This window comes from Durio zibethinus, chromosome 15 (assembly GCF_047325235.1).
Source record: "Durio zibethinus cultivar Kanyao isolate XHJ-2024 chromosome 15, ASM4732523v1, whole genome shotgun sequence".
Taxonomy (NCBI): Eukaryota; Viridiplantae; Streptophyta; class Magnoliopsida; order Malvales; family Malvaceae; genus Durio; species Durio zibethinus.
The window spans coordinates 20169160-20189799 of record NC_143176.1 but is presented as its reverse complement, the minus strand read 5'-3'; the positions used below and the strand labels follow the sequence as shown (position 1 = coordinate 20189799).

General features: G+C 30.4%; 2 protein-coding genes and 2 pseudogenes across 5 annotated transcripts; all 4 read left to right on the top strand.

Moving 5' to 3' along the window:
• Positions 1-1608: 1608 nt before the first annotated feature.
• LOC111302443 (NAC domain-containing protein 89-like) lies at positions 1609-5186 on the top strand. The gene is made up of 4 exons (XM_022898354.2): positions 1609-1891; positions 3504-3757; positions 4267-4557; positions 4684-5186. Exons 1-4 carry the CDS (start codon positions 1696-1698, stop codon positions 5110-5112), a joined length of 1170 nt encoding a protein of 389 aa, XP_022754089.2. The 5' UTR covers positions 1609-1695; the 3' UTR covers positions 5113-5186.
• Positions 5166-5939, top strand: LOC149514756 (borneol dehydrogenase, mitochondrial pseudogene; annotated as a pseudogene).
• A 118-nt stretch (positions 5940-6057) lies between these two features.
• Positions 6058-9583, top strand: LOC149514755 (uncharacterized). 3 transcript variants are annotated; one of them, XR_016328279.1, is made up of 5 exons: positions 6058-6241; positions 6859-7031; positions 8047-8272; positions 9026-9118; positions 9241-9583. XR_016328279.1 is itself a non-coding variant. In XM_089744737.1 (3 exons), exons 2-3 carry the CDS (start codon positions 6870-6872, stop codon positions 8212-8214), a joined length of 330 nt encoding a protein of 109 aa, XP_089600863.1. In that variant the 5' UTR covers positions 6059-6241; positions 6859-6869; the 3' UTR covers positions 8215-8428. The 3 variants fall into 3 exon arrangements, 1 of the variants encoding a protein (XP_089600863.1); XR_016328278.1 differs by lacking the exons at positions 9026-9118; positions 9241-9583 and adding an exon at positions 8815-9003; XM_089744737.1 differs by lacking the exons at positions 9026-9118; positions 9241-9583 and having other exon boundaries at positions 6059-6241; positions 8047-8428.
• A 7900-nt stretch (positions 9584-17483) lies between these two features.
• Positions 17484-18244, top strand: LOC149514754 (protein GL2-INTERACTING REPRESSOR 1 pseudogene; annotated as a pseudogene). Its single transcript, XR_016327985.1, has 2 exons — positions 17484-17619; positions 17735-18244. The product of XR_016327985.1 is annotated as a protein GL2-INTERACTING REPRESSOR 1 pseudogene (transcript).
• Positions 18245-20640: the final 2396 nt, after the last annotated feature.

Sequence of the window (20640 nt, the reverse complement as noted above, 5' to 3'; positions counted from 1 at the left end):
CATCTATCTTCATGCTAAATATGCTTGGCTCTACTTGTAATGAAAGTTTCACAATTATCTTCTTTTGTATATCTTTATGCTTCATGTAAACTGATGTTTAAAATACGAACTCAAACTTCTTCTTTAATTGTGCTTTTCTAAGCTTCTTTCTTCTCATGTTTCAAATCATGCTTTGATATTACTTATTAGAGATCACCAAAAATATCACTTGTTAGGCTACAAAACCACAATCTAGTCAAACCAGCAGAAGTATAATCAAACATATAAGAGACAATAATTTAACGTGTTTCGATCCAACCGACTTATGTCTACGGATAAAAAAATAAGATATACTAGTTAGATAATTACAAACATATATCAAATTAATCTCACTTAACAATCGAAACTCATAGGCTTTCTCAATCTTCTTTAATCTTGCGGAATATTTTTAATCTAAACAAACACAAACTTATATACATCATTTTAACACAAATAAATACATACTCATATATACCAATCCATTATAATTATATAAATTCTCTCAATCTCCATACTTATATGTATCTATTCATCATACTTATATAGATTTTTTCAATCTCTTTTAATTCACTTTCGAATATTTAAATATACACATTTATACATATTCATAAGACGTAAATCTTCAATACTTTTATATAATATTTATCTCATAAAACTTTTTAACTCTCATATATCTTTTTTTTTTATATTTAACCTTATAAAAATTTTATTTATTTATAATCATACAAATTTATTTATTAAAAATTATTTTTTTTTTTAATTTTTTTTATGCAAGTTTTTACTGTTAACTTTTTCAATCCCTATAGACCAGATGCATGCACAAATTTTATAATCGTCCATACAAACAAAAAGATTTACATTTTAACAGACATCAGACATTACTTCCCTGCCAAGTTTCACAATCAGACATCACTTCCCTTCCATACGCATAACTCACAAACACAAGAAGAGAAAGCTTAAAAAAAGGTGCTTTTAAACATAGCTTTATTTTTTTTTTCTTTTTACACTATTTTTTAAAATTATCTTTTGATAAATTATTTAATTATTTTGATTTTAAAAATTTTAAATATATATCAATAAATTTTATAACTTATGATGTTTTTATCTTATAAGTTACATTTAGAATTTAGAAAAAATTAATTAAAAATTATTTTTACAATACTAAAAGAAGTATGATTTATTTTAAATGATTATAAATTTATTTATAAATTGACAGAAAAATTATGCACACGAGTTTTAGTTTTTTATTTAAATAATTTAGAAAATAAATTTTAAAACTTTTTAAATATGTATAATTTAAAATTTTAAAAAAATTTTGAATTTATAAATTCAAAAATTTTAAAAAATTTTTTCAGATCTTTTGCTTCGGTCATGGCTGTGCTTAGAGGCACTTCCTTCGTAAACCCAAAACCCAAAATGGCAAAGAAAAGCAAAGCAAAGCACAACTTAACCGACCCTCTTTTTTCATCCATTTCTTCGAAGCCGAAAGTGAGGAAACCAAAAACAAAAGCAAAAGCAAAAGCAAAAGAAACCCCAAAAGAAAAGATACTCCTACTGAACATGACAAACGAAAGACTTTTTTTTTGCTCCAATTAATATTAAACATAACAAAAATTAAGAAGAAAAAGAACAACGAGAAGGACAAGTTTGTGTTTTTTTTTTTTTTTTGCTTCGGTCATGGCAAGTGAAGGAATTTCAAGAGAAACCCAGATGTCTATAGAAGCGTCTTCAATGTTTCCTGGGTTTAGATTTTGTCCAACTGATGCTGAATTGATTTCTTACTACTTGAAAAAGAAGCTGGATGGCTATGAGAAGTGTGTTGAGGTCATTTCTGAGATTGAAATTTGTAGTTATGAGCCTTGGGACTTACCAGGTTACTTGGCCTTTCTAACTTAAAAAAATTTTTTTTGGGTTCTTTTCGGATATGATTTTATATATGTTATTGCATTTGGGTTTTAGTTTTGAAAGAAATGGAAATAAACAGTGTTGTTATGCTTGTTGACACTGTTCTTGGTTCTTATGAAATGGGAAGGAAAGTAAAGGCAAAGACTTCCAATGAACTGTTGCTTGTCGATCTATTTCCCTTTTGAATAAGCTGAGGGGGGACTGGGAAGTTTGTATTTTGTTGGGGAAATTGGAAAATTAGTAGTCTAATCCTATTATTTTCTTCAGTTAAAAAAATATATTTTAATTGTTTAGAAACCCAAAACATGATATGATATGAGGTTGAAAATTTTAGTCGGTTGTCATTTTGCTACTTGTCTCTTCCTTTTAAAACAAAATGCAAGAGAAGGAAAAGTGTACATCTGTATATAGTCGTTGAGTTACTGCCTTTTTCAATTAGAAACAGAGTAGTAAAAGAAGAGAGAGGAAAAGATCAATGTGATATTGAGCATTGAAGCCAAATTGGCAATTCTACTTATAATTTGTTATCACTTTCCTTTTTTTCCTGCTGAGTTTGTGTTTTTTGGGGATTTTTCCATTTTTGCACTGTTTTTTTTTTTGGTCCTTTAGATGTTTTGGCTTTGCATAAACTTGATGGAATCTAAAAGGTAGAAAACTATTGTGCAAGCAATTTAACCTTAGCAAACCTTTAATACGTTTAAGGGTTCCTTGAGAGGTTTACTAAATGAGTTCCTCAATGCTTGTAAGAATTTAGAGGTTTGAAGAACTAACATTTACTTAAATCTATAGTATCAGCCTCTCTTAGCAAGTGGTAGAAATCACTGTTTCAATGGCAGTTAGCAGCGGTGCAAGGTGGCCCTATTGTTATCTAATTAGGATCATGTTTATGTCCTGGCTTTATATTTGAGAGTTTTATTGATGTCTGGCCAATATAAACATGTATGATTCTGTTTTAAACTTGTATTATGTGTAATAGGTTGTTTTACTTTGTACGGAGAAGGTCAAAATTTTTCTTTGAAGTTTCCTGGAATGTACTTTGTTCTACTTTTATGTTTGGTATTGTTGTACAAAATTTTCTCAAATGATTTGCATGCATTGAGTAGAAGACAACTAAAATTGATGTAGCAGGAAGAATGGAACCTTAATTTGCGTGTGGATGTTGCATTTTTAATGGGAAAAAGTCTAGCAACCATTAAGTATAGGATCTTTTCTACTTTGTCTGGAAATTGGAATCTTAATTACATTTTTTTAGGTAATCCTTTGTAATACAACCTTTTATCTTTGCTCCTTTAAGTTACTTTAGGAAGTACACTTAAAGTTTCATTTACAAAATTCCTTTGTCAGATTACTTACACTAAAAAATTTCTGAAATACTCATGAAATGCACGATCAAATTGTGTGTGGGATGCCGAAACTTATTTTGGTTTCATATTGTGTTGTGCAATTACACTGTTGGCATCTAGATTATGCTTTTGGTGCTGCAAATATTTGTTTTCATTCTGGTAGAATTCTCTTATTGATTGACAGATTTTTTTTTCCTTGGTTATTATCATTGATTTCTGGTGGTTTTTCTTTACCAGCCAAATCCATCATAAAGTCAGAAAACGAATGGTTCTTCTTTTGTGCTCGTGGAAGGAAGTACCCAAATGGTTCACAAAGTAGGCGGGCAACTGAACAGGGTTATTGGAAAGCCACGGGGAAAGAACGTAATGTCAAGTCAGGTTGTAATGTGATTGGTACGAAGAGGACTCTCGTGTTCCACACAGGTCGTGCACCAAAAGGGGAAAGGACAGAATGGATCATGCATGAATACTGCATGAATGGAAAATCCCAGGTGATTTGCTTATAATTTTTGGAGGTACTGATGATTTTCTTCTGGGCATATTTATTTAAGATGTTGTGAGTTTTGCTGAATCCAGAGAAAGGCATTTTTATTTAAGATATTCATGTCACAGAAAATCATTTTTCTTTAAGATATTTGCAGTGACTACATTTCCTAGGCCAAAGTTTTTGAATTATAGTCATTATAGTCAATGATCCTTGATTTGAGCTTGAAAATCCATTTAGAAATTCTGAAGCGATGTAGAGGGTTCGCTAAATAATTCTGATATGTTTTCCTGGTGTTGTTTCGGAATAGTTTTAGGCTGATTGGATCAGGGGTTATTTCCGTTGCTATACTGCTGTTTTTGATGGTGTATATTAGTCATCAATTCATCATGAAATATGCATTTACGGGGACTGCTGTTAGTTTATGGTGAGATGGTTGCGTTTTGTAATATTCTATTTTATCATGGAGATTTGAGAGGGGCATTAATTTGTATCTTTTGCTTTCTGAATTTGTAGGATTCCCTAGTTGTTTGCCGCCTTAGGAAGAATAGCGAATTTCGTCTGAATCACACTTCAAATCAGGCTACTCGGCAGTTGCCAACTATGCATGACAGCAACCATGCTACCTCGGATGGTGGTACTGACCAGACTGGCATGTCTGAAGGGGACAAGCTGGTTGAATCCCCTTCAAAGAAGGCTACTAGCAGCTATGATTCTCATTCTATAGAGCAAATCGATTCTGCATCTGAATCTGAGCTAAAACTTTCTAATGATGTTGGACCAACAGAATCTTCTACACCACTGAAGGTTTGTTCATAAGAATTTATCCTGGTATCACATTATAGGTTTGAGTCATCAATCATCATGCATTTGAACTCATTTTGTACATGATTGTTAAAATCTACATTCTGATTTTTTTTGCTTAAATTTCAGGATTCTGAGGATGAAGAAGATTACTTTGCTGAGATACTGAAAGATGAAATAATCAAGCTTGACGAACCTTCATTTTCAGCAGCAGCAACTGACATCCTGCCTATGATTGCCAGCACTTCTGCAGCTGAGGGGAGTACTCAGCAGCCAAGGCAAGAAAACGTACCTCACGAACCCCATTTCCAGGGCACAGCAAACCGGAGAATCAAATTGAGGAGGCCTAAGGCAGATATTCTTTGTGTCAACGCTTCAGGCCATGTTGGTGGCAAGTCCCCGAAGTGTGAGGAGTCGCCAAAATGTCTGCTATCTCTATTCTCACTAAGTACTGCCAATCTCCGGCTCATATATGCAACTTTTGTGATCCTGACTTTGCTGGCTTTGTTTCTGTCTTCCGTAGGTTCCAAGCATGTAAAGCTTACTCCATTCAACTAACTGAAAATATATATATATATATATATATATATTTACCATTGAGTAAAATAGTGATGAAAGATTTATTCTTAAAATCAATATTTTTTTGTCCTTTAGTGGTAAAGTTTAGAAGTCCAGTGCCTATTGCAGATATCAAAGATGAGTTAGGCTAATTTGTTATCAAAGATATTGGCCCGGAATTTGCTTCTTTCGTTCATTGCGATGTGACCAAGGAAAAAGACGTCGAAAATGCTGTAAAAGCAGCCATTTCCCGGTAGGAAAAACTTGACATTATTTTCAACAATACCGGTATAATTCAGCTCCCAAAACCCAACATAATTGACAATGAAACGTCCGATTTTGAGCCGGTACTTAATGTTGACTTAGTAGGTGCATTCTTGGGCACTAAACATGCTGCTCGAGTCATGAAACCGGCTCGTCGGGGCAGTATAATTACAACCGCTAGCATATATTCAACAGTTGGTGGAATTGCTTCCAATGCCTACACTAGCTCAAAACATGGCGGAGTAGGGCTAATGAGAAATGCAGCAGTGGAGCTGGGACAGTGTGGAATTCGTATTAACTGCATTTAGCCTTATGTGATTCAACTCCTGTAGCAAAGGATTTTTTCAAGGTAGACGACGGAGTTCGTGGCATTTATGCCAATCTTAAAGGCTGCTCTTTACTTGAAAATCGATGAGCCCAAGTATGTGAGTGCGGTTAATTTGATAATAGATGGCGGATTCACCATCACAAATTCTGGGTTTTCTATGCTTATAAAAAAAACGTTGCTTATAAAGATTTGGACTTTAAAATCGAATTCTTTACGGACGAACGTCCAACTCTAGAATATTCGAGGTCAATTAAAATCTACAAAATGTAAGCCCAAACCCAATCCAAATAAAAAAATTACAATTAGCCTAGCCCAATCAACTAATTTTAATTTCATTGTTATATTTACTACTGTCGAACGGTGTGAAATTTTGCGCCATTAACAGGTTCTTTGTTCTTTCTACTAAAAGCACAATCGAACCTAAAAAAAAAGTCCAAAGTAAAAAGCTAGGTTCGAAAATCATTTGAACTCTTAGAACAGAAATCGATAATGTGTTGATCGATCATGAATTTTGGGTTTTGTTATCAACTTTGATCTGTAAGTTTTTCCCCGCCTTTTTTTGTGTGTGTAAATTTGGGTTTTTCATTTCAGTTCGTCGCCTATTCTCATTGGGATAGTAAATTTAGGTTTCTGTTTTGGTTGTTAAGAAAATTCTGGAAAAAAGAAGTGTTGATTACGAGAAGTTTCCTTTCTTTTTTTTTTTTTTTAAATTCTATTTGGGGCTTCTTATACAAGTTAAATTTCACTTCACTTATCTTATGTGAATGATAAGAGGGGGTGGGGGGGGGGTCCTTTTACTTGTATTTTCCCTAATTTTCGCAGCAACCAAGCCGAAAGTGGGGGTTTTGAGCAGAAATTGTCTTTTAAGGGTTACTATTGAAGTATTTTTAGGTGTTGGGGTTTAGTTTATATGAAATTACTGCAATTTTGCTGTATGAATATCCATCGCAATTCTTTTTTTTTTTTAAGTTTAATAAGTTTGTTTAATAGCTTATCACATAATTGTGGTAAGGGGATTTAGATTGAACAAACTATAAGTAGTAGTTAAACTTTCCGCATTCTCACTGTCACTTAGTTGAAGGAGTGTTTATGTTATGGTTTTAATGAATGTTGAATGTAGGGTTTCTTTTCTCTTTTTTTTTTTTTTTTTTCAGGTTTCTACATAATGATGTCAAGACCCATGTTACTTGTTTTCCTATTGCTTATACTCATAATAACCTCACAGTTTGAGTGGAGACAACCACATGTTGTTGATATTGACACAACCTCGAGTGTAACCCGGAAACAGCAACAAATTTCAACGAGGGAAGAAGCTGTAAAAGAAAAGGTAACAATTCTTGTATTTTTTTCAATTTCTAAGTAAAATTTCTACTTTATCTGTTTTTGATAGAAAACTGTTGAATAATGACATTAGTTGCATTGAAATGCACACGTTTTATACGGTCTATCATATGCATAGTTGTTAACATATGCTGCATTGCAAACCCGTTTTTTAATCAGCTTGGTAATGTTGGTTTATACTGGTGTAGGAAGTTAATTAATGTAAAATAAAATATTTTCATATTGTTATTTAGCAATTTCTTTTCTGTAACCCATCCTCTTGTATTTTTTTATTTTTTTTGAGTTTTATCTTTATATTCAAGATTTATGTTATTTCAAAACAGGGTATAGTATCAGTATACAAGACATTGACTTCTCATCTTTAAAAAGATTTGTGTTATTGATGCATTGTTCAAGATCATATAATGTCCGGTATATTCTTGATGCTTACTTCCATTCCATGTTAAAGGGCTTTTGCGGCTATTATGGTAAATAAGTTCTTGGCAGTTAAGCTTTTTAGGACATGTTTAGGAAGAGTTAATTAATGGCCTTTATTTATTATTCACACTTCATATTGACCTGCTGATGCGTACATCTTTTCCTTAAACCTGTCATTATTACTTGTTAACCTAAGAGGTTACTCATTGCTTAGGCCCTATCTACCAAAATGCAAAAGAGTTGTTGTGTAAAGTTTTCAATTTGACAGAAATATATGCCTAGTCAGCTTGTTTCTATTTCTGTCAATAGCTGACTTCTTGCTTTTCTCTGTTATATCTGTTTTCTAGTGTTAATTTCGTTTTGATACTAATCATGGTGTTCTAATCCCACATATTCAAATTATTCTAGAAGGAACAGTACTATTTCAACCTCTGATATGCCAAAAAGAAGGAACTAGTTACTTGGAAATATTTGTCTCTGGAAGCAAATTATAATGAAGTTGGATGTTTTTGTCACAATTCATACCTTCCATAAGCTATTTAACTTCTGATTGACTTCTAGTGGAAATCTGTCACTTGTTGCAGATCATCTTATCACAAGAGAAGAACATTCAGAGACTTAATGAACTTGTGCGGAGTCTTCAGCAGCAACTATTGCAGTGCAAGGGCAATAATAAGTCAATAAATGGCACTGGAAGCCATTTGACTGAACATGTCATTGAGCTTGAACGGCAGCAGATCTTGGAGGACTAGGCTATGATATCTCAAAACATAAGTTCTGATTGCAGTGTGTTGAAATTGTAAAATCCTTGTAAGTTTGAAGTTCCATTCCTTGTAAGTTATATGGTATTTTTTTCCTCTTGTCCTCTCCATCTCTTTTAAAAGGAAGCACTAAAGCTATAAACAATATAGATTGTCCATCCTATAATCCATAATCATTGCTACGTGACTGATGTTCTTTGACTCAGCTACTTTGAGAGTAACTAATATTATGATGTTATTGTATTCTATTAGAAATATGATCAGCATTGTTTAGTTCATTGAGAGACACAACAACTATAATGAGATGCATGGTGTGAGATGGCTCAATATGGGCCTATGTTAGACTATGTAAGTTGTTGCTTGTCTTTTGCCAATATTGGATTAACAGAAATCTTTACCCCCCCCCCCCCCCCCCCCTCCCTTCAAGACTCCCAGCAATGAATAACAAAATGTTTGCTTGTATGGCCTCCCCTATTCAATTCCTATGACCAGGTTGATTTATTATTTTTTTTGCAATTTGCTCAATCTGAATATAGTCTTAAATTGCCATTGCCTGCATGCTTCTGATGGTTGAAAAGCCAATACATGCAGATAAAAATGTTATTGCTGAGAGTGGGTGTGCCTTGCTTCTTGCTAGTATAACACAAGTGTGAATTGCTTCTAGTTTCTGTCCTGTATGCATCAGAGTATGAACATAGACTCAGCTTTTGTGCTCTGAGATGTATTGCGGGTGGCCACAAGACATTGCTTCAGTTTACTATATGTTCAAGGCTTTAACTAAAAGCTGTTTTCCTCTTTCTAGCTTTTACCTGGTGTCATGGTTGAACAACTTGAACTGAGCACTTAATTCCAGAAAATGGTTTTGACATTCAGATTGACAAGAGAAATTCATGAGGTATCAATGAAATTTGTTTCCATCATTAAACCCATAAATTAAGATTGGTTAGTAGTTTTGACAGTATTAAGTTGAATGCAGTTGAGAAAGTCACAAATTTACAGTGCTTTTTATTGCATCAGGTGATATATACGTCTTTGCACTAGCTTTTTTTTCACACATTAATTTGGGCCGACAGAGCTAGCTTTCATTTCCTGTTCCCATGCATAAAATTTTTCTGCATCAAAGGATCCTCCAGCAACCACTTTTGGTTATCGTGATTTATTCAGCCCAGTTCAAGCAGTCTACGAACTGAATATCGCATAGAAGCTGGCAGAAATAAATCAAGGTAACCATATAGCTGTCTAAATTTTTACTAGCTATAATTTCGCTAGGTAAATTATAAAAGCTACTTGACAAGAAGTACAATAATATATTCCACTTCAAAACCTCATACCACGTTGTTGAATTACCATAAACCAATAGTACAAAGACAAACATAATTTATAATATCTCAGAACTTGAATTTGAAACTTACAAATTAAAAGACAAATCACGTTTTAATCATTAGAGTGTTTTCTCGATACCCTTTTCAATCTATTGAAAAACTCATTACTTTTATGATTTATAGACGATGGCATGACGAATACAACTAAAATGATCATTGTTATATCTAAGTGGTCACGTCAGCGGCGTTCTGACTTATCACATCTTTAATGCCGACACATTGTTTCAGAGATAGATAGTTATATTTTCACGTAACCACGTCATCTTCCGTAGAATATACAAAGGAGAAATAAATTATGCAAGTAACATTTCTGACTCTATACTCTCTGCTCTTTCAAGTTTTCTTAAAAAAATCATATTATTTTTCGTGTCAATAATTTTGATCATAACTTAAAATGGGTTCACTTGTCTTAAAGCATGATAGTAATGCTTGTGACTTTTATGTTATCTAAAATTTAATATATTCACATGGAATTTATAAATAGATATTTACATAAGCTTTTTAGGTGGTTTAGTTTGCTTCTCTCCATATTCAAATGGGGAGGCTTTGGTAAACTAACCAACAACTCTCAACAAACCATTTTCTCTATCACTTAAAATCTATCTACGCTTTTTGTAAAGCAAGAAAGATTGGACGGAAAGGCATTGAAGAAAAGAAATTATAAAACATTAAATGTTTTAAAGTTATAATCTAGACTTGTACTGTTTACAATTAAAATTTATTGATTGCGTTTGAACCACCTAGCTAGGTAGAGGAACCCTTTCACAACTTTTGGTTTTCTTAATTTGCAATAATATATTCCAACCTTTGAATGTTTCTAATTAAGCTAGTCAAATTTTATAGGTGTATATGCTTCTGGAAACCAACTTCAGTGAAGAATTGTTTAAATGCATGTTGATTTTTCAGCGTCTGAATTGAATTTAGACCAAAACTTTAATATTAAATTAGTACTTAATATTGCATGGGAGAACGATTAGGAAATAGTTAGATGCTACAAGTAAAAAATATATATAAAATTCTGCAAGTTTTCCTCCATTTTTTTCTTTTTAAATTGATGTAATCTCTAACTTAAAAGTTTTGGATTCTGTGCTCGTTTATTCGGTTCAATTAATTTAAAATTTAATTAATTTAGTTGATTTTTATTAATTAAATTAAATTTATTTATTTTAAAAATTAATCGATGCAATTAAATTCGATCAATTTGATTAAATTTTTTTTAACCAATAAATCCCAGCAATGCAAAGCCTCCGGCCAGACCTTAAATTAGAAGACAAAAATCCCCCATCTCTCTCCAAAACTCCAATGATACCCCAAATTTGAAAGACCATGGCAATGATCTCCAAGCTATCTATCTCGATGTCACAATGTGACGCTGTTGGAAGTTAGGATTCCGTTCACTCTGCTGTATCGTGGTATGGTTCGTGATCCGCTTTATGGTTTTGATACCACTCTTCTGTAATGGGGCTTGTTTACTTGTTTGGTTTGGTATGGTTATAGTTGTGATATCAGTTTCGTGAGATGAAAATTTTAAAAATTTCAAAATTGAAAGAGTTGTTATTTTGAGTAGGTGTAATTGGTTATATGAAAATTTTATTTTTTAATAAAATTTTAAAATTAATTAAAATTTATTAAAAAAATAATTTTTTGTTTGATCTAAAAAAATAAATTTGAAATTGGGAGTATGGATATATGAGGAAAATGAATAGCACTTCTATAACGTCTATTTAAAAATTATACCAATTAATCATATGTTATCCTCTGGTATTAATAAAAATGATTTTAATCTTAATATTTAAACAATTCCCTTAATTTTCATCTTTAAAAAAAAAAAAACCTTTTAACAAATATTTTATTTAGGATAAGATGAAATTCTTTGGTTTCGAAATATTTTTCCAAATTTCCTAATACATAGGTTAAATATCGAAAAGTATTTATTTACTTGGAATTCTCGTAACATCTCTCTTAAGATCTATTATAATATTTCTTTATAAAAAATAATTATTGAGAAGTTCTCTGATATTTAAGTAGGATCCCAACAATTATTTTTACTTTTGAATATAGGCTTTTATTTCCAACAAATAAAATTTCAAAATTACTGTCTATTACTTTATGTTTCTTTTGACAACGAGAAAATGTAAGCAATGTAACACAATGCAAATAAATGATGCAAATATGAATTAAAAGGTGAGAATGAACAATTCAATTTCATCTTATAAATTTTTAACTTTATCCCTTTTTATTGTTTTTTGTTATTTATTTTGAAAAATATTTAGTGATAAAAAATTTTATTTATTGTTATTTTATTTTGTGTGAAAAAAATTTCTTTAGTTCCTCAATATTTTAGCAGAATTTAAGAAAATTTATCCTTCACTTAAAAAAAATTTCAAGATTAAAGTGGGTAAAAATGAAAATAATGTTTCTAAAAAATATGACTTGGATTTCCTCCGGTATTTAGGCAATATCTCTAAAATCTTTTTTGAAACATTACTTTTATTTTTCCTAAAAGAATTTTTTTTGAAATTGTTACCTTACTATTTCGTATTTATTGGTAGTAATGCATGGAATGCACATATGATAATATGAATATAAATTAAATATCATATTTAATTATGTTTCTTTTCTAAATAGATTAATTTAGGATGAAAATGGCATTAAAACATTTATTTTTTATTTGTTTAAATTTTTAAATTTCCAATACCTTGGTGGAATTAAAAAATTTTGATCTTTCACTTAAAACATACAATTTTTTAATTAGTTTTTATAAAGATAATATTTCTTTGCAAAAATAGTCACTTGAATTTTCTCCAATATTTAGATAAGGATTTCAAAGTCATATTTTAACAAGGAAATATCATTTTATTTTTATTTCTAAAATCCTCTTTTTTTTTATTAATAATAATAATAATAAATTAATTATTATTATTTGTTGGGATTTTGGGTTAATGGTTTACACAGGTTAGGTTGGGCTTAACGGGTTAGGTTGTCCTTTTTTTTTTTTATTTTTTTTAAACCTCTAAACTATATGTTTAATCCCTTTCCTTCTTTTTTTTTTTCTTTTTTTATTCTCTTCCAGTCAACAAACACTTCCATTTTTCTTCTTCTTTCTTCTTCCTACCATTAACTCTTCCATTTTTCTTCTTCCATTCTTTTTTTTCTTTCCTTCATTCTTCTTTTTTCTTTTCCAATAAAACTATTTTTTCTTTTTTTTTCTTTCCTCCCAAACGATGAACTTTCACCTTTTTTTTGTTCTTCTTCTCTTTTTTTTTTCTTTTTTTTTCCCTTTTTTCTCTCCTTCTAGTCGTTGATCTCCCTTTCTTTTTTTTTTTTTTTTATCTTTTTAGTTGAATTTACTTTTTTTCTTTTTCTTCATATTTTTTTCTTCTCTTCCCCTTATTTTTTTTCCTTTAGTAATCAACTCTAGTTTTTTTTTTATTTGGAAATGTTGGACTATGTTGCTTGGCATTGTTTTTCCCCTAATATAACGGATGTGTATTATTTTTTTTTTTTGGATTTTGTGGTTTTAATAGAAAATGGGATAAGTTTTAGGTAATTTAGATTTTCTGATAGTAGGAAGCTTTTGTTTTTTTTTGGGCAAAAGGCTGTGATAGAATTAGGTGGTCTCAATGTAATATGAGTGATGATTGCGAATGGTGGTGGTATGGTTGGTGATGTTGGGTTTCGATTAAAGGTATAGGTGGGTTTTGGTGAGGTGCTATCGGTATGGGCTTGGTTTCAATTGGATTTTGTAGTGATTTTTTATGATAAAAATATAGTAGGGAGGTTTTCACTAATCTTTTGGTTAGTTTGGAGTTGGCAAATGTCTTAGTAGAGATTGTAAAAAGGGAAGCCGAAAGGGTTAGTTGCGATGACTAGGATTTTTTTACCGTGGTTGATTTGGGTAGAGAAGATTAAAAAATTTTTACTAAGTTTTTGCCATTCTTTACAAAAAGAATCCCACTTAGCTTGATTTGTTAACTTAGTTTATCATACCATTAAGCTCATTGCTAAGACCAAGAAAAGAAAGAAATGCTGAGTAAGAATAAGTTGCTTGGCTGCTAATTTTTAACTACCATAATGGCCTGTGATGGATGGCGCAAAATAGGGTAACTGAGAGAGATGGGGATGTAACAAGCATTCAATGCTTGTATCTTCCTTTGATAAAAAAAATAAAATAAAATAAAATAAAACATATTTGATCTGATTTGATTTTTTTTCTAATGAAAATGAAAATTGATGAAAAAAAAAGAACTGAAATTAAAAACATTTTCGACTTGAAAAAAAAATCAATGGATATTAAAATTGAAGTTAGGCCCATAATTGGGCTTTAGCCTCTTGTACATAAGGTTGGGCTTTTATTGGGCCTTCAAGCCCAATTAATTCAAAATTGAAGTAGATTGAGTCTCAACCTATGCAAGATGATCTAAAAATAATAGGTTAAAGTGAAACTTAATCGGACTTAATTAGCTAATATGTTCGAATCGGTTCAAACTAGTACATTTGGATCAAAGTCAAAATCAAACAAGTTCAAATTATTTCAGATAAAATTAGATGTGTACAATGGTAGAATGATTTTGTAAGCCAAAAGGGAAGAAGTAAGCTTTTTAATGCTAAGGTTTTGTAAAAGATGGGAGGGGCTTAGGATTTAGCTTTTTGCAGTTGACTCCGTGGTTTTTTGTTTTTTATTTGAATAGTTAGCTGTTAGTTTCTTCTTTGAAAGAGGTTGAAACTGAAAAAAAATGATGAAAGTGAAGATTGTAGAGAAGATGGTGAGTTGGTGAATTGAATGAGAATGTATGTTTGTGTGTGAAATGTGAAGGACTCAAGGAGGCAAAAAGGAAATGAAATTAGGGCAAGTAAGGGTTTTGTGCTTTGAGAAATGAAATGCACCATCTATTTTATTATATTTTGGTTAGTTATTTGGTTATTTCAGTTAAACTCATTTTTGAATCGAATCAACTAAAAATCAAAATATGCTCAAAATTATTCTAAAAAATCGATCAAAATTATTTTGATAATCGATCAATTAATTGAAATATTTCGAGCCAATCAATTAATTTTATTTTACCTAAATTTTGAATACCTTTTTTTTCCAAGTGGCCTTTCATTATTTAGCAAAGCCTCCACACATACATGCACTTACAACAATAACAATTTTGATGTAATCATTATTTAAGCGCATTACTATTTTTGTTCGAATTTTTGCACAAAAGAGAAATTATTTTATTACATAGAGTTTTTAGATTTTATAAGTAAGATTAATAAAGTAATAACACCCTTTAAGATATATTTAAAAAATAAAATATGTATTCACTTATAAAATTAAAAATTATATCAATAATATATCAAATATTAATTTTAAAAAAAGAAATTAAATTTGCTACCGATTGCATTAAAGACAAATTTTTAATGTTAAGATATTAAATAATTTTGTCAACTACTGTATTTAATAAAAAAATTAATCTTAAGACATTTATTAAAAAAATCCTAGACGGTAAAGTTGACATGATAGGAGAGCGAAGTACAAGGACGAAATGAGTTGTAGTCTCGTACAGATAACTGGAGAACGAATATGTTAGCCTTAGGTGTTGTTGAGTTCTATCTTTTTTAAAATGTTGTGGCGACTTTTATTTTTTTTTCCTAATTTTTTAAGCAGTGAGAATTTAATTGATTTCACAAAAAAATACAAGCAAATTTGGATTTATTTCTCAAAAAAAATTTTAAAAAATGGGTATATTTGTAAAAATCTTTAATATATTGACAATTTATTTTGATGATATTAATTAGAATTTACCTTAATCTAACGGTTTCGAGTTAAATTGATTACCAGCATTTCCTAAATATATAAATAAATTCATTAATTTTTTATATATAAATATAGTTAAGAGATACCTGTGAAACCTTATTGCATAAGTTCATTTACTTTGCATTAATAATTTGAACAAATAAATTATAGACTATATATAGAGAGAGATATAATATTAATAATGCTGGTGAAAAAAATATTGGTTCTTTTTAGCATGTCCCTCAAAATTAAATTAGAGTGAAATTATTAGAAACAGATTTTTAGTTATTGGATCTTTTTTATTAATTTTTATTTTAAAACTTTATATTACCACTTGTATACATACATATGTATATGTAATATTGTATTGTGAAACTTGATAATTTTAAACACAATAAAATAATTTAAAACACGAAAATATGATACGACACGAATATGATAAAAAAAAAAAGATATGAATGTGATAAATTTAAAATTTTAATAATAATAATATATAGATTTAACAAAATTAAAAAATATGTTTAAAATATAAATTTTGATACACAATTTTCGTATAACATATGATACAAAATAACAAATTTTAATATTTTATATGATTCAAATATACGAATTATCAAATCTTTTATACTTGCAATTAATTTGGATTTTTTTTTTTTTTTTTTTTGCCTTTATAAAGCAAAGCCTTTACTCTTTATCTATAAATGGATACTAATAACAACCAAGAAGTTTGTGGTTATAGTAAGGGCAGTTGAATCAAATTTTCAGGTTGGTGGATCAATTATTTAATGCTCAAGTAATAATAATATAGAGAGTAAATATGAGTACCCCACGATCAGTCCGCGGAGGTTAGGCCTAAAGTTATTGTACTCTTATCCCTTTCTAAAGACACAATATGCCCTACAAAAATTTTGTGTATATACGCTTGTTTGTATCTCAAGAAAAAAAAAGTTAGAAAAAGGAATGTATCTGTATTTAGTTTGTTCATTAATAATTTATTAACTTATTTATATTCTGCATGTATTTCTTTCATCAGTCCTATGATTTGAATTGCACCTTGATCATAATTTGGTTTAAGTAATTAGTACATGATTTTATGATCAAATTAATAAAATTTAGTAATCCACAAGGGATAGTTCAGTTGATAAAGAGATTATTTTTGTTTAATCAAGATAGAAATTAATAAAAGTTTTTATTTTTGTTTGATTGATGTAAATATTAATTACAATTAATTAAGATGTTGTTCAACATTTATAACCACTAAGCCAGTTTTTCAATTTTCGTGATTCCAAGGCCTTTAGACGTAATTAATTGCACCTCCAGTTCACCAACTATTTGCCACAATAATTTCTATTTCAGTTCTTTTTGCAATAATTTTTACTAAGCAAACTTTAACAAAATGGCTGAATTTCCCATGCCTAGAACTAAATACCATGTGATCAAATTGACTTGATTTGGTCAACAAGAAAACTTTTTTGCAATGCTAGCGAAAATATCATGTGATGTGGATTTTTTTTTTATCAAAGTGATGTGGATGTGTTTAGGTATGTGATTTTTCCCTTTTTGGAATTTGCCCTGAGGGAAACAGCTAGCAAATTTTGACTTGAATATGTTAACAAACAGATGATAAAATAAGGGGCGACAATTAAGAAGAAAATTATATACGAAGAATAGGAAAAAAAATCATAAATGATGTTTGCAATGAAAATCACTCAAACCAACTCCGCTCATTATTGAAGGCAGTATTCTCCAATCAGCAAACATCTTTGGCCTTTTGTTTTTCTCTCTCCCACTGTCAATTCATTTCAAGGCACCAAGTCCAACTCTTCAGCCTCTTCTATCTACTATTGAATTCACCTTTCGATATTATCCAACTTCTTTTCCACTCTAAATTCTACTTTACCCTCCACTCCTGCCCATATTTAATTAAAACTTAAAGAAAATCCTCTCCCCATCTCTTCTCTCTCTCTTCCCCGTGAAAATCATTGCATATATAATGGTCTAATGCGGTCCAAAATCAGCCTGCAGGAGAAAAACCCAGACTAGATGTTAGACTAGTTTCTAGGGAATAGAAGCATCACTATGTTTGTCTTTTTTGAGTTTTCTTCTCTGGTCTATACTTTCAGCATATCTTCTTAGAAACATCCTGGAAGTTGCTTCTAATTCCGTCAGTTATTTTATCTGATCCCAGTTTCAAAACCTTCAGTTTGGTACTTGAAGGCTTCTTTGCCAAAGGTGAATCATGTTTGTTCGGTTTTTCTCTCTCTGTTTTTGTTTTTTTGTTTCTTTTAGATGATTGTTTCATCGATTTCTCAACTGATCTCTTTTGTATGTTATCATTATCAAACAGGTGAAATATACGATAACTAAGGAGATAGAAAATAATGAGTCGGAGTGCCAACAGTCCAAAGCTGGATTTGAAGCTTAACTTATCACCACCTAGGGCTAACCAGCAAGTTGGGTCGCCAAACACCTCGGTTTCCTCCTGGGAAATGTCACCTGAAAGCTCATGTGTCTCTTCGGAGCCTGACCACTCGACGATGATTAAATACCCTAGTAGTCCTGAAGCAATTTCGATGGTCCTGGTGGGATGTCCTCGATGCCTCATGTACGTTATGCTATCCGATGTGGATCCTAAGTGCCCCAGATGCAAGAGCACCGTCTTGCTTGATTTTCTTAACGAAGAGAATGCCAAAAAGGCAAAGAACTGAAAGAAGAACGTCTAGGGTTCTTCTCCTTCATCGCTTACCTTTTCATGGAAAAGTACAACTTCTCTGGAATAGGCTTTTCTTCTTCTTCTTCTTTTTTTTTTTTTTTTTTTTCCGTTTGTTTGGTTTTAGTATTTTCTTCCTTTCTTTTATTTAATTTGCTTCTTAATTTTTGTTTGAATGTTTGAAGTTTTATGTTAATTATATAGCTTTGTTTCTTATCAAATTCAGATGTCTGGTTGCCCTGTAACAAATAGAAAATAAACTTCCTATTACACAACATCAAGTGTATTAATTGTCGGATTCTAAGTTTATCTTCTACTCTTGATCAAATTGCAAATTCCAACCAAATCGAAGATTGTGTGTGTGTGTGTGTGTGTGTGTGTGTGTATTTTTTTTTGAACAAAGGAAACTGCATTCTTGGATAAAAAAAATTAGGGATAGCAAGGTCTAAAATTTAAACTTTGGATGCTAGATGACTACATGAATGTACTAACTTTAACTTCGGGTTTGTGATTTCTTTTTCTTTAAGAAACCCTTTTTTCTTTGGTTTCCCTTTCAAAAAATTAAAACCCAAACAATTTTAATTTAAGCAACATTCAACCTCTAATCCATTCTGCCTTAATTGGAGGGTAGTTCAGTTTTTACTCCATCTCTTTTTTAATTTTGAAAATAAATGTGGATAAGTATATCTAATACGTTTGTTTTAAGTAACGCATTTGACCCACCTGATCATAATATGAGCACTTTTATTTTTGTACAAGAAAAAGCAATTAAACTTAAATTTAAAATTTTAACTTAAATCTCATATATATTATATTTTTTTCTATCTAAGTTGGTTTTAATCGACAATTTGACATATCAAATATGAATAAATTTGAATGTCCAATTACAATTAATGCTGAACTTTTAACCATGCTTTAGTCTTTGGATTAAAGGTAGTGAATCAATAATTTTTTCCAACCCATATAAATTATTTTTCATAATTATCTAACTAAGATACAAATGAATAGAACTGGGTATTTATGCATTTCAGGGTATCTATATAATCCATTGATCCTCTCCAAGGTAGAGTGATCCTGCCCAATGGCATTTCGAAAGGGTAAATTTGTACCAGAAAAGGGGAAAATGTTTCTCGAAATAAAATGAAAAATTATGATATGAATATTTAATAGGCTACAGCCATTTGATGCAACTGTTATCCATTGAAGGTTTGGAAAAGAATAGATAGATCACTTCAATGCACCCAACTGCCAAAAAGGGTAGGTGAACTACTTTTTCTATAATATACTGAAGGTGAATGTCAACCTTATTCAAGTTTGCACGAGCTTCTCTTCTCCTAGGACAACCAAATTAAAATATAGTTATCTTGTTTTTGAATGATATAAGCGTCAAATGTTAAGTTTTTCCTTTTTTTTCTCTCTCTTTTAGATTGTCAATTGGTAAATTTTAAGTCAATCAAGGTTCATAGCTTGCTTTCATATAATTAAAATTTCATTCAATTATTGATATATGAAATTTCCTGCCTAAAGAGTGGAGTTCGAGTTTTTTCTTTAAACTATGAAATAAAAAGATTAATTAATTGGACTTAAAGCTGAACAGAAACAGCAGCAAATTATAAGATTCGATGATATTAATTAAAGTTCAAGCAATTAGAAACATGATAAATTTCATTATGTTTGAAAATGGTAGGTCGAATGATATTTATGTTATTGACATTTTTTTTAAATCACATTAACAAATTGAAATAATATAGCAATCAAACAATCCTTAACAAATGATGTTAGCAACTTACCATTACTATAAAAAAAAAACAAATGAAGTAACTATTATATTAAATATAAGAAATCAATTAATAAATTAAATAAATTAACATAAAATTAAGATCAAATTCAGTTAAAGTGAAACTCGAACCTAAATTTTATGATTTTCAAAACTTGATGTTCCTTATCATTGAAACAAAGTCTCATTGATAGTGATTCACGTATATTTTAATGAAATTCTCTAATATTTTAATAATTTAATATTTTTCTAGTCAATTTACTTTTGTTTCGTACATGATTTGTATTGGAATATGATTCATATGTGAGTAAAGAATCTCATATCAGTGAAAAATCTTAATGGGCTGTCCTATATATACATGAAGGATCCAAAAACCTAATAGCTTAAGCTTTTGGGCTCAAGTGATGTCCAACATGTATGTATGGGCTCTCTGGTGTGCTCCCATGGGTTCCAAATGTGATTTATCTTCCTAACAACTGGTATCAGAGCATTATTATTTTGAGACAACGATACAAAAGCAACCCAAAACAGAAGTAAATTCTGTTTGAGATAATGAAGGGTGATACAGGTTACATGATTAAATTGACAATATCAAATTATTCAATTTGAAAGCCTATGATAGAGGATCATCTATATTACAAAGATTTGTATGAGTTGGTATTGGGTGATTCGGCTAAACCAGTAGATATGAAAGATGAAAACTGAAAGAAGTTAGGCTGAAGACGTTGGCTACAATAAAAAAATTGGTTGATATCAGCATGTTTCA